The 10,826-nt window shown below is 33.0% G+C and overlaps 3 protein-coding genes across 3 annotated transcripts; 1 reads left to right on the top strand and 2 right to left on the bottom strand.

Moving 5' to 3' along the window:
• Positions 1-923: 923 nt before the first annotated feature.
• LOC130443134 (uncharacterized) lies at positions 924-3,461 on the bottom strand. Its single transcript, XM_056777617.1, has 4 exons — positions 3,233-3,461; positions 2,876-3,178; positions 2,566-2,821; positions 924-1,650 (listed from the first exon to the last, which is right to left on the bottom strand). Exons 1-4 carry the CDS (start codon positions 3,257-3,259, stop codon positions 968-970), a joined length of 1,269 nt encoding a protein of 422 aa, XP_056633595.1. The 5' UTR covers positions 3,260-3,461; the 3' UTR covers positions 924-967.
• A 721-nt stretch (positions 3,462-4,182) lies between these two features.
• LOC130443133 (DEAD-box helicase Dbp80) lies at positions 4,183-7,599 on the bottom strand. Its single transcript, XM_056777616.1, has 4 exons — positions 7,440-7,599; positions 6,703-7,155; positions 4,837-5,237; positions 4,183-4,776 (listed from the first exon to the last, which is right to left on the bottom strand). The coding sequence occupies exons 1-4, from the start codon at positions 7,488-7,490 to the stop codon at positions 4,275-4,277; spliced, it is 1,407 nt and encodes a 468-aa protein (XP_056633594.1). The 5' UTR covers positions 7,491-7,599; the 3' UTR covers positions 4,183-4,274.
• Positions 7,600-7,690: 91 nt separating this feature from the next.
• Positions 7,691-10,564, top strand: LOC130443132 (ATP synthase subunit beta, mitochondrial). Its single transcript, XM_056777615.1, has 8 exons — positions 7,691-7,902; positions 8,165-8,325; positions 8,399-8,668; positions 8,765-8,927; positions 8,985-9,186; positions 9,246-9,621; positions 9,702-9,863; positions 10,240-10,564. The coding sequence occupies exons 1-8, from the start codon at positions 7,797-7,799 to the stop codon at positions 10,354-10,356; spliced, it is 1,557 nt and encodes a 518-aa protein (XP_056633593.1). The 5' UTR covers positions 7,691-7,796; the 3' UTR covers positions 10,357-10,564.
• Positions 10,565-10,826: the final 262 nt, after the last annotated feature.

Below are 10,826 nucleotides of genomic sequence, written 5' to 3'. Positions count from 1 at the left end.
TCGCATTATTTTTCAGTTGAAGGTAATTACTATAAAACAATTATATTCACATAAATTGTGACAATAAGTAAACAAATGTTATTTTTTATTAAAAGGTAAACATAATATATTTATTTTATGTTGATTAAGTTGTTTAAAATAAAATATGTGGAAGGGTGTATGCCTTTTTGTACCACCTGTCTTTTGCAGAATGTCGCCAAAGAGTGTTTGCAAGAAATCAAAGATAAATTTTTAGATTTTTATGTTATTTTCAAAATATTTGCTGCAATTTAGGAATTTTTAAAAAAGATTGTGTCAAAATTTGCTGTAAATATTTGTTGCATTATAAATATGTGAAAAAATTATACCTTTTTGGTCTTTTGCAGAATGTCACAAAGTATGTATGTAACCAATCAAAAATACATTTTTAGATTTTTTTTTGGAAATCCAATTCCTTTTTGGCTCAAGGTTAGTTGCCTAAGTCTTATTCTGACTATCCAGCCACTCCTCGAGTTTCTCTGAGCTCTTGTTGGACTTAGGATTTTTCAGTAAAATGCTGATAATGAATCAGTCATTCTCTCGGATGTGCATTTTTTTCTTCTGGAACCGCATCTTCGATGAAAGTTACCCGTTTCTTGGAACTCTGGAAAGATCAGACTGACTCACGATCAGCACATCAGCCACTTCTCGTTGACTCTGGCATTGTTGTAATAGAGTGACCACTTGGTTACCCCCAATTAGCTTTTTTGTAAACAAGCATAAAAAGGGTGCCTACTGGTCATAAATGTGAGAGCAAGAAATATTACAATAATTTATATCAATTTAAATCTAAAATTTTAGTAAGGAAAATACAAATTTATATTTAATTTGTGTATCAGGGATGTCGCCTGATTTTGATTAAAAAAATCAGTTGTTTTATACCTAGGTCAATAAAAATGCGAAAGTATGGTACAAAAATATTTATTCATTAAAAATAAAATAACAAAAATCAAAAATCTCCAAACAACGAATCGGTATCAACATTTTCCAACACATTTTTCCATATCTCGGTGTCTTTTTTATCAGCTTTAACTGACATCTGGCTACAACTTATAACTATATTTTCAGCATCGATTGGTGGATTCACACTATGGTCAGTTTTTTTGAAAACAAATTTTTTCGATGGTCCTGTACTGACTAAAGTATTTTGACAAATATCCATATTTTGTAATACATTTGGATTTAATAAACTAGAATTATTGGTTGAGACGATTTTGTTCAACTTTGGGACGATGAAATTGCTATTATTCTTTTTATTCGACACTAATGAAGTATTTGTCATCAGATGGTGATCAATATTATTCGTTTTTGAGTTAGAAAATGTTGGTTTTTGTTTATAACTATCAGTATGTCTTTGTAAAACTTCAGCATCATGTGCCTCTTTCAATATATCATCCATACTACATTTTTGGAATACCATCTTTTCTACGTGATCATTTTTGTCCTTATCACAGTCTGTAGTATTTTCTATGCGGTGATAAATCACTAGTAAATTATTAGCAGTTATTGTAAGACAGTGACCGTACTGATTAGTCAAAACACCAAATTGCTTTAAAATCACAACTGACCCAACAGTTAAATGTTTTGAAATGCCCTTATAGAAACTGTAAAGTATTGTACCATCTATCACACCTAAAAATGGTATATTACACTACAATAAAGTTTGAGATTTCTGCACCATGTACCATGATGCAATCAGAACCTAATGTGCAGCTTTAAGAATGAACTAATCTTCAACTTTATGCCTCAAAGTAGGTGCAGAATATGCATACTTTCAACCAAAGTATTAAAAAAACATATTTACAGCAAATTGTTTGTATTTTAAATCTAGGTACCATTTTTTGATTCAATATTGGATTAAAATTAATTTTTTCAACACCCATGAAATAAAAATACTTCTTTAGGAAGTTTTTTCAATGTTTTAAGACCTTATTTTTGTGTAGACTATATAAAATCCGATTTTTACGATATGTTGGTAGAGGCAATGCACAATTTGGTAAATTAAATTCAGGAACCGAATAATCAGCTTGCCACAAGTTTAAGTAGCAATTTAACATAAACTGTTACAACAAAAGTCTTAAAAGACTGGTAATAACTAAATTGTGCAGCATTAATCAAAATTCAGTACAAAGGTGAACCAAAGTCAAACTTACTACGTAAATGAACTTCAATTGGTCCTTTTTCAACCCTAGACAATCAAAAACAGTACCATAAGGGCACCAAACCTAGTTAGGAGGTGTTATGATTTGGAGTGGAATTAATTTGCATTTTTTTTATTTAGGGAGGTTTTACAAAGATATATATGGTACCATACACATTATATGCAGGAGAAAATTAATAATTATACTAATAATAATGGTTAAAAGCTTTCTATCACTAATATTTGAACAATAGGAGACAAAGTTTTGAAAATCTGTTATAAACTTTTTCAAATCCATAATAAATCTGAGTATTTAACAGATATATTTAAATGCATATTTTTGATTGGGTTTCATTGACTTATAGTTCAAATAAGGTTGGTAATTGATCATTTATTTAGTGTTTTACCTGTGGGGTCCTTCAAGGTAATGTGAATTGATGGAATTTTGGCATCAACTGTTTCCAAATTCTGAATAACGGCTGCTAAAAATGGAGCTTTACAAATGAATGAAACATTTTTTGCACAATATTTTTTCTTAATCCAACTAATAGTATATTTATCATACAACTGCTCTGTACTGTGACTGTAATAATCTGTCTTCATCATTGTCCAAGGTCGGTCCATAAATGTTGACACAGTTTGTTGGGAGCATAAGAGAAAATCCTTGGTAAACAAATAGATGACAATATTTTAAAATTTTATAAGTAAGTAACTTACATCAATATTATCAGAAGTGTTGTGACATGTAGATTCGGAGTTATTACCCAAATCAGTTAATAAACCTGCCGGGCCTGGAAACATTCTTTTAGCAACTCTACTGGGAGAAAAAGATTCTTTTCCATGATTTTCTGAACTCTGAACTTTTACTAATGAATTGCCTACATTTTGCGGTGTATCAATTTTGAACCTTTTTGTTTTCTCTTCCTGAATTAAATCATTTTTCCGTTTCTCGCTTACATTTTCTAAGCTTTGTGTACTAGTAGTAACAGGAAAGAATCTTGTATCAAACTCTAATTCATCCTGTAAACAAAAAATAGTAAAAAAATTATGCAAAGCTCAATTTTTAGTACATACATCTAAATTATTGACACTTCCAAACATCTTATATCATTTAGAAATCACATATAACGAACCAAATATTCAATAATAAGAAATTAATTCAATAGATAGGTTAAGTGTTCATAAAACGGCTTCTTCTTTTTTTATTCAATACACGCGATATTGTACCTATCTTGTACTAGAAATGGGCAATTTGGAAAAAAAACTAAACTCCATTAAACCGAAGTTAAAATTCACGTAACTCGAGTGAAGTTAAATAGATGGAATAGTGATTTATTTTTTTGAAGGTTTACCAATTTATAATTTCACTTTTTTATTGAATTTTAAGTTAGAATATAATGGAATGTCTCAATTTATCCTTTCATTTGACCAACCATATAATAATGAGAACAGGTGAGTTGATACCTCCATTTGGAATAAATCAGATCATTTGCGAAAGGAAAAGTATGAAGATGATAAATCGAGAGTCGCAGGAAGATTTTACGTTAGCGCAAACCGTACAATTTCCTGTGCCAGTTTATGAAGCAAAATAACATGTGAAAAATGATGTTTAATATTTGATCATTGAAATAATGTTTTGGAATTTGAAGTTTTGAATTCTATTGGCAGTCCCCGTGACTACCTTTTGTTCATCATGAACACTGTTCACACTACACTACCACTCACAATTACACTGTCTGACGCTCATTTTGATAACCAAGTCTTCTGAGACTGAAATTGAACTCTCTGAAGACGATAACTTTCTTCAGCGAATGTAATTGTGAGTGCTGGTGTAGTGATAGTAAAAAAAGTGTGTTCAGTATGAATATCACCAATAGTTTTTTTAGTTTTGTTACAAGTTATATTGGTTATGTTTAATATAGGTCGGGCGCCTTTTACATCTGTAGGACTCGGAACTGCAGCTAAAAATACCCTTGAGTACATCCTCCCCTACTATGTTACTTGCAGAAAAATAAAAAAATTGATATGTTGCCTCATTTAATTATTATAATAAAAAAGTACATTACATAATTTTTATTCAATACAAAGAATATGACATTCAATTACTTATTTAATCTTAATTACCAAGCTTTTCAATTTCATCCGAATCTTCTATATTTAAGAAATGTATTTTCCTTTCAAAATGTTTTTCTATTGCTTTACAAATCTCCATTGATTTCTGAGAATCAATCAAATTTATAGCGATTCCGTTTTTACCAAATCTTCCAGTCCTTCCAATTCTATGTAAATACGTTTCACAATCCGCTTTTCCGCTCATATCTACTGGGAGATCGAAATTTACGACAATGGTTACTTGTTCTACATCTATTCCTCTAGATAAAACATTTGTTGTTATAAGTACTCTTTCTTTACCTTCCCTAAATCGATCTAAAACGTTTATACGTTGTTCTACAGTTAAATCACCAGATAAAACAGCTACTGCATGTCCGTCTCTGGACATCTTTTCTGATAACCAAGCAGCAGTTTTTCTTGTATGACAAAAAATGATTGCTTGACCAACACCTACCATAGAATAAATTGTTGTTATGGCGTTATATTTATCTTCTGCTCCATTACATCTAAAAAAGTAAAATTTGTATCAATCAAAATATGAAAACTATTATATCAAATTTACTTACTGTACATAGTACTGCATAATATTGTCCAAGCTTTCCTCTTCTCTTTTTAGTCTTATTATAATAGGATTCTTTACAATATGTTCAGCAAAATCCATTACTTCGGAATCATATGTTGCTGAAAAGAACATCATCTGACAATTAGCAGCATCCAATATCTTATGGATCCTAATACACTGGTCTTGGTGTCCCTGGATGGCTATCATAACATCTGCTTCGTCCAGTACGAAAACTCGAATTTTTTTTAAATCAAATACTTTAAATTTCGTACCCCAATCTAATACTTTTCCTGGAGTACCAATTATTATATGTTCGGTTAATTTAGAGTTTCTAGGGACTGTTTCTCCACTTACTGCAAACTTCATTTCAATTTCTGGGCAGAACTTTGCCATATGGGCAGCTACCTACATGAAATATTAATACTTACACATTCTAAATAATGAATTTTAATACTATAAACAGGATTGGTCAGAATTTTTTTGACAATTTATTATATAAAATCTGTTTAAATAAAAAGTTACAATAAATTATAATGAGTATAATTGTTCCCTCGAATTTTTACATTACTCTTTAAATACCTTATTATTTTTATACAATTTTAATAGTATCAAAATCAAATCGTTTCAAAACAATATACACTCCCGAGCATAAAATTAGGGTCACCTCATAATTTATTTTAGAAATTTTTTTGGTTGTATGTTAGGTTGTACCATAGTTTCCTAACTGATTGCTTGTATAAACAGGTTTTTGTTGTTTTGATAAGCATTTGACAAATAAACCACCCCTCATGTAAATTCCTAGGAACCATTATCCGTATATTTTTTTGTTTCTGTCGTTTCATCTGTCTATTGCAAGTTGTTCGTGTAGTATTGTGTAGTACATAATGGCGAGAAACGTTGGTGTAAGTATCTTGAGAGTGCAAAGAGTATGGTAGCAGTACAAGAGACTGGTTTGCTCACGAAAAGACCTGGGTCACCACAAGACAAGAGTACAACAGCTAGAGGTGATCACATTCTCGTTTCTAGTGCTTTAAAAAACCAAATGGTTATACCAGTTTCCCTTTGAAATCATTTACAAGAAATAAGAAATGTAAACATACTTTAGTGGACAGCTGGGAGCAGACTTCATACTACTGGATTATCTTATCAAACTAGAGCTACTGGACAGCCGCTTTCTCGTGAACACTGGATTACCAGGTTGAATTTTGCACAAACACACTTTGCTTAGACAATAGCGGATTGAAGTCAGTATTTTTTTTTCAAATTAAGTAAGTTTGGCGACGGAAAAGCTAGAGATATTCTAAGTCGTGTAGTGCCGAGTGATTTCCATTTGGTGGAAGCTCAGCTATGATATGAGAGACATATATATTGACACTCACAAGGAAAATGATTCATGATTATTAATGGAGACGACGCAACCTTTATGCATGATAGTGCACAGCCCCGCACTGTTTGCATAATTACTGAGGAGTCTCAGTCCAGACTTAAATCCTATTGAACACATTAGGGATGAGATAGGGAGAGGTTTATGGAGACAAGTGCCGGCTCCATAAATTCTAGAACACTCCATGAGATACTGAGACCCTCATCTGCAGAATGTGATGTAAAATCTGATCCAAACCATTCCTCACTACTGAAGGCATCAAAATACCTTTTGTTTCAACAAAAATCATAGAAAAGTGAAATTATTTATTTTATTAACTTCAATAAACTTTCAACAACAGTTAGCAAACTATGTGGCAACCAAAAAAATCCGAGAAACATAAAATTATCTCAAATAACTTAAAACTACAGGGTGGCCCTAATTTTATTCTTGGCAGTGAATTTGATATAATTTGAATAGATAAATATGGTAAATATGAAGACTTACCTCTCCAGTTTGAATAGCCAATTCATATGTAGGTGAAAGACATAATACTTGGGGATACTTCTTTGATGCATCAACTCTGGAAAGCATTGCAAGTACGAAAGCTGCTGTTTTACCAGTTCCTGACTGAGATTGTGCAATGAGATTCTGAGGAGGATCTGCCAATAATGCAGGTAAAGCTGTTTCTTGTATCTTTGAAGGTGCATTGAATCCCATTTCGTATACACCTTTTAAAAGATTAGGGTTTAAGTTTAGGGCTTCGAAAGTTTTTACCGAATATAAAGGCGATCGAGGATCTTTTCTTTGGACTTCTATGTCATTTTTATTCTCTACTAATCCTTTTCTGATAATTTTTGCCAAGAGACTGGCTTCAGCTGGGTTAGCATCACTATCATTTTCTTTTTGCTCCTCATTCGATGGTTTCTCTTCTGTTTTTGTAATATCTACACCTTCCAACTAAAATGAACGAGTTTACTATAAAATTTGGTCAACTGATCGAGTCAGACGCCGCAAAAATGGTTTCATCAACTCTTCTCAACATATTGAGGGTTCTATTTACTTACGTCGCATATCCCATTATTTACATAATATAAGAATAAAATTGATTGTCACATTCAGAACATACTATCAAGCGACTCTAAGTTGCACTTTGTTTTCTTACTTAATGTCAAAAATATGTATTTTTGTTTCATCCGAATTTAAGCTTGGAACGAAACTATGAAATTAATGATGATTATTACCTTTTTCTCTGTTTCGGAAACATATTTTGCCCAATCTACTTTTTCCGACATATTAACCTTATTTTTAAATATCCAATACTTAATTATTTTGACATATTTTTTGTCAATGGCTTCTTTATTCAATACTCCTGTCTATGATCGTTTAGCTTATAAAGTCACCTTTACAAAATTTTAGTTTTTGATTTGGTGCTTCTATAAACTTTAAGAAAGAAGAATGGTTTAAGGAGGGGATACATTGCGCAAATATCCACACTCGAGTTTTACGCATAGAGGAAGTATCTACTAGCGGTGGTGAACAGAATTAAGTAATTATCTAAACTTCATTTTTGCAGTCTACCTTCTTGTCGAAGTTGGACAATGTTGGGTGCTGTAGCAAGAGCAAGTTCCAGCCTTTTGGTTGGAAAAACCATTGAAAAAGTTGGTTCTGAATCCTTAAAAGTAGTTTCTTCATACAATCTTCAAAGTAAGTAATTTCAATCTGAACTTTACCGGGTAGGGCCCCGGGTCGCCATCATTCCAGTTTTGAGTTTGCGGGACAAGTTTTGTTAATTCTTTAATAAAATAGTGTGGTGTGCTTGCATAAGTGGCCAGTATCATTCTAATTTGTGAAATTACACTATTTTTCGTCCAGTTTTAGTAGTTACATAACCCCTCACCTATCAAGTGATCGCCATTTTGAAACTTACGTAAACCGAAGGGTAATAGGTTATTTTTTTTATTGCCAGAACGAGATTTTGCTGCAAAAGCTGCCGCAGCAGCTGGAAAGACACAAGGAAAAGTAGTAGCTGTCATCGGGGCCGTCGTCGATGTTCAATTTGACGAAGAATTACCACCAATTCTAAATGCATTGGAAGTCCAGAATCGTTCACCAAGGCTGGTCCTTGAGGTAAATAAATTAATTTGGGAGAAATACTTTACAACATTGATTTCTAAATGATCTAATTCTTTTTGCTTTTTAGGTTGCTCAGCACTTGGGAGAAAATACTGTACGTACGATCGCTATGGATGGTACTGAAGGTATCGTCCGTGGCCAACAAGTAAATGACACCGGTTACCCCATTCGTATTCCCGTTGGTGAAGCTACTCTAGGTCGTATCATGAATGTAATTGGGGAACCAATTGATGAAAGGGGTCCAATTGAGACTGATAAAAGAGCTTCCATTCATGCCGAAGCGCCCGAATTCGTCGATATGAGTGTTGAACAAGAAATTTTGGTAACTGGTATTAAGGTATGTATGTTTTGAATTTAGAATCTGAGTATTTTTATTCCAAAATTAAATAATTCAATATCCTGTACATTCTCTATGATTTTATTCTGGTAATAGGTAGTAGATCTTTTGGCTCCTTATGCCAAGGGTGGAAAAATTGGTTTGTTTGGTGGTGCCGGTGTAGGTAAAACTGTATTAATTATGGAACTTATCAACAACGTAGCTAAAGCTCATGGTGGTTATTCAGTATTTGCGGGAGTAGGAGAACGTACCCGTGAGGGTAAGTCTTAAAAAAAATATGAAAATATGTTGGAATTAAGTTAATCAATTTGATTAGGTAACGATTTGTACCATGAAATGATAGAATCTGGAGTAATCTCCTTAAAAGACAAAACCTCCAAAGTAGCTCTTGTCTACGGACAGATGAATGAACCACCAGGCGCCCGTGCTCGTGTCGCTTTGACTGGATTAACTGTAGCTGAATATTTCCGTGATCAAGAAGGACAAGATGTATTGCTCTTTATTGACAACATTTTCAGGTATTGAAAAAGAAACCAAATTTTCTTTCTCTGCTTCATAATTATATAATTTATAACAGATTTACTCAAGCCGGTTCTGAAGTATCTGCATTGTTGGGTCGTATCCCATCAGCTGTAGGTTACCAACCAACCTTGGCCACTGATATGGGTAGTATGCAGGAACGTATCACCACCACTAAAAAGGGTTCCATTACATCAGTACAGGCTATTTATGTACCTGCTGATGACTTGACAGATCCTGCCCCTGCAACCACTTTCGCTCACTTGGACGCTACTACTGTATTGTCCCGTGCTATTGCTGAATTGGGTATCTATCCTGCTGTGGATCCATTGGATTCTACATCTCGTATTATGGACCCCAACATCATTGGAGCTGATCACTACAAAGTAGCCCGTGATGTACAAAAGATTTTGCAAGATTACAAATCTTTACAGGTCAGTTAGTAATTATGAATATAATTGTTTGAAAAACTTCATTTAATAACTTTGAATTTTGATATGTAATTTCTTTACAGGATATTATTGCTATCTTGGGTATGGATGAATTGTCTGAAGATGACAAACTTACTGTATCTCGTGCCAGAAAGATTCAACGTTTCCTCTCACAACCTTTCCAAGTAGCTGAGGTATTCACTGGTCACGCTGGAAAACTTGTACCTCTTGAAGAAACCATTAAGGTGATTATGAATTTAATTGTACAGGATGTTCAGTTTTCACCATAAAATAGTTATCTGTAATTTATGTCACAGCCATTTATATAAATATTTTATAACTCTGGTCAATTCACAAAGAACTGCAGAGTCGCCCAACTGGCCACGCAAAAATCTGGACGTTTCTAATCATTTTAATTAGCAGTGACCAAATGGCGCCTGCGACCATTAATAGAATGGCTTGGCGGGAGCAGGTTGCTGCATGGGTAACTCATTACTGTCTTCCAGTCCGAGGTATTCTCTGTGATGAAATGTGAACGCGCAATACTGCAATCGACGTAACGGGAACACTCTATTTTGATATGTTTTGAAGAGAAATATTCATATAATTTGTTTTTTACAGGGTTTCCAAAAGATCCTTGCTGGTGAATTGGATCACTTACCAGAAGTAGCATTCTACATGGTCGGTCCAATTGAAGAAGTTGTACAAAAAGCAGAAAAATTAGCTGAATCTACATAAAAGCCATTATATTAATTGTATATTTATTTTACAATCAAGTTCCATCAACACAGAGAAGAAATAGATTTTAAAAAGCACATTCTATCATCGATTACTCAGATTTTTTTTATATATCGAGAATTTATGTTTGTTTATTCCTCCTACGTCAGCCAATGAGGTATATTGTTGTAATTTTTAATTATTAAATAAACAAAATAGTCGTAAAAATTGATTTTTCATTCAAATCCTTAAGGAGATCGCGACAGACCTATGTTGTACTCAACTATGAACCCATGAGGATTTAGAAACAGATATTAATTCTGAATGGATAAAATTATTTGCTGATCCATAAAAATAAATGGAAAGAACCGATAAAAAGGAAATAAAACATTTGCTGAATTGTAGTAAATCTAATCAAAGGGTTTAAAGAATCAAGGAAGATTTAAAGCGGTTGTAAGAAGTAGAGGATTTAAATTAAAAAAAGGGCAGAT

This window comes from Diorhabda sublineata, chromosome 4, assembly GCF_026230105.1.
Source record: "Diorhabda sublineata isolate icDioSubl1.1 chromosome 4, icDioSubl1.1, whole genome shotgun sequence".
NCBI lineage: Eukaryota > Metazoa > Arthropoda > Insecta > Coleoptera > Chrysomelidae > Diorhabda > Diorhabda sublineata.
This window is presented reverse-complemented; position numbering and strand designations above follow the sequence as displayed.

Coding starts and splice junctions, on each gene's coding strand:
- LOC130443134 (XM_056777617.1), bottom strand. CDS start 3,259: ATGTTTGGAAGTGTCAATAATTTAGAT. Junction 3,179..3,232: donor GAAGTGTCAATAATTTAGAT/GTATGTACTAAA, acceptor TTTTGTTTACAG/GATGAATTAGAGTTTGATAC. Junction 2,822..2,875: donor ACACTTCTGATAATATTGAT/GTAAGTTACTTA, acceptor TTGTTTACCAAG/GATTTTCTCTTATGCTCCCA.
- LOC130443133 (XM_056777616.1), bottom strand. CDS start 7,490: ATGTCGGAAAAAGTAGATTGGGCAAAATATGTTTCCGAAACAGAGAAA. Junction 7,156..7,439: donor TTTCCGAAACAGAGAAAAAG/GTAATAATCATC, acceptor CGTTCATTTTAG/TTGGAAGGTGTAGATATTAC. Junction 4,777..4,836: donor ATTATGCAGTACTATGTACA/GTAAGTAAATTT, acceptor TTACTTTTTTAG/ATGTAATGGAGCAGAAGATA.
- LOC130443132 (XM_056777615.1), top strand. CDS start 7,797: ATGTTGGGTGCTGTAGCAAGAGCAAGTTCCAGCCTTTTGGTTGGAAAA. Junction 8,669..8,764: donor TTTTGGTAACTGGTATTAAG/GTATGTATGTTT, acceptor TTCTGGTAATAG/GTAGTAGATCTTTTGGCTCC. Junction 9,187..9,245: donor TTTATTGACAACATTTTCAG/GTATTGAAAAAG, acceptor AATTTATAACAG/ATTTACTCAAGCCGGTTCTG.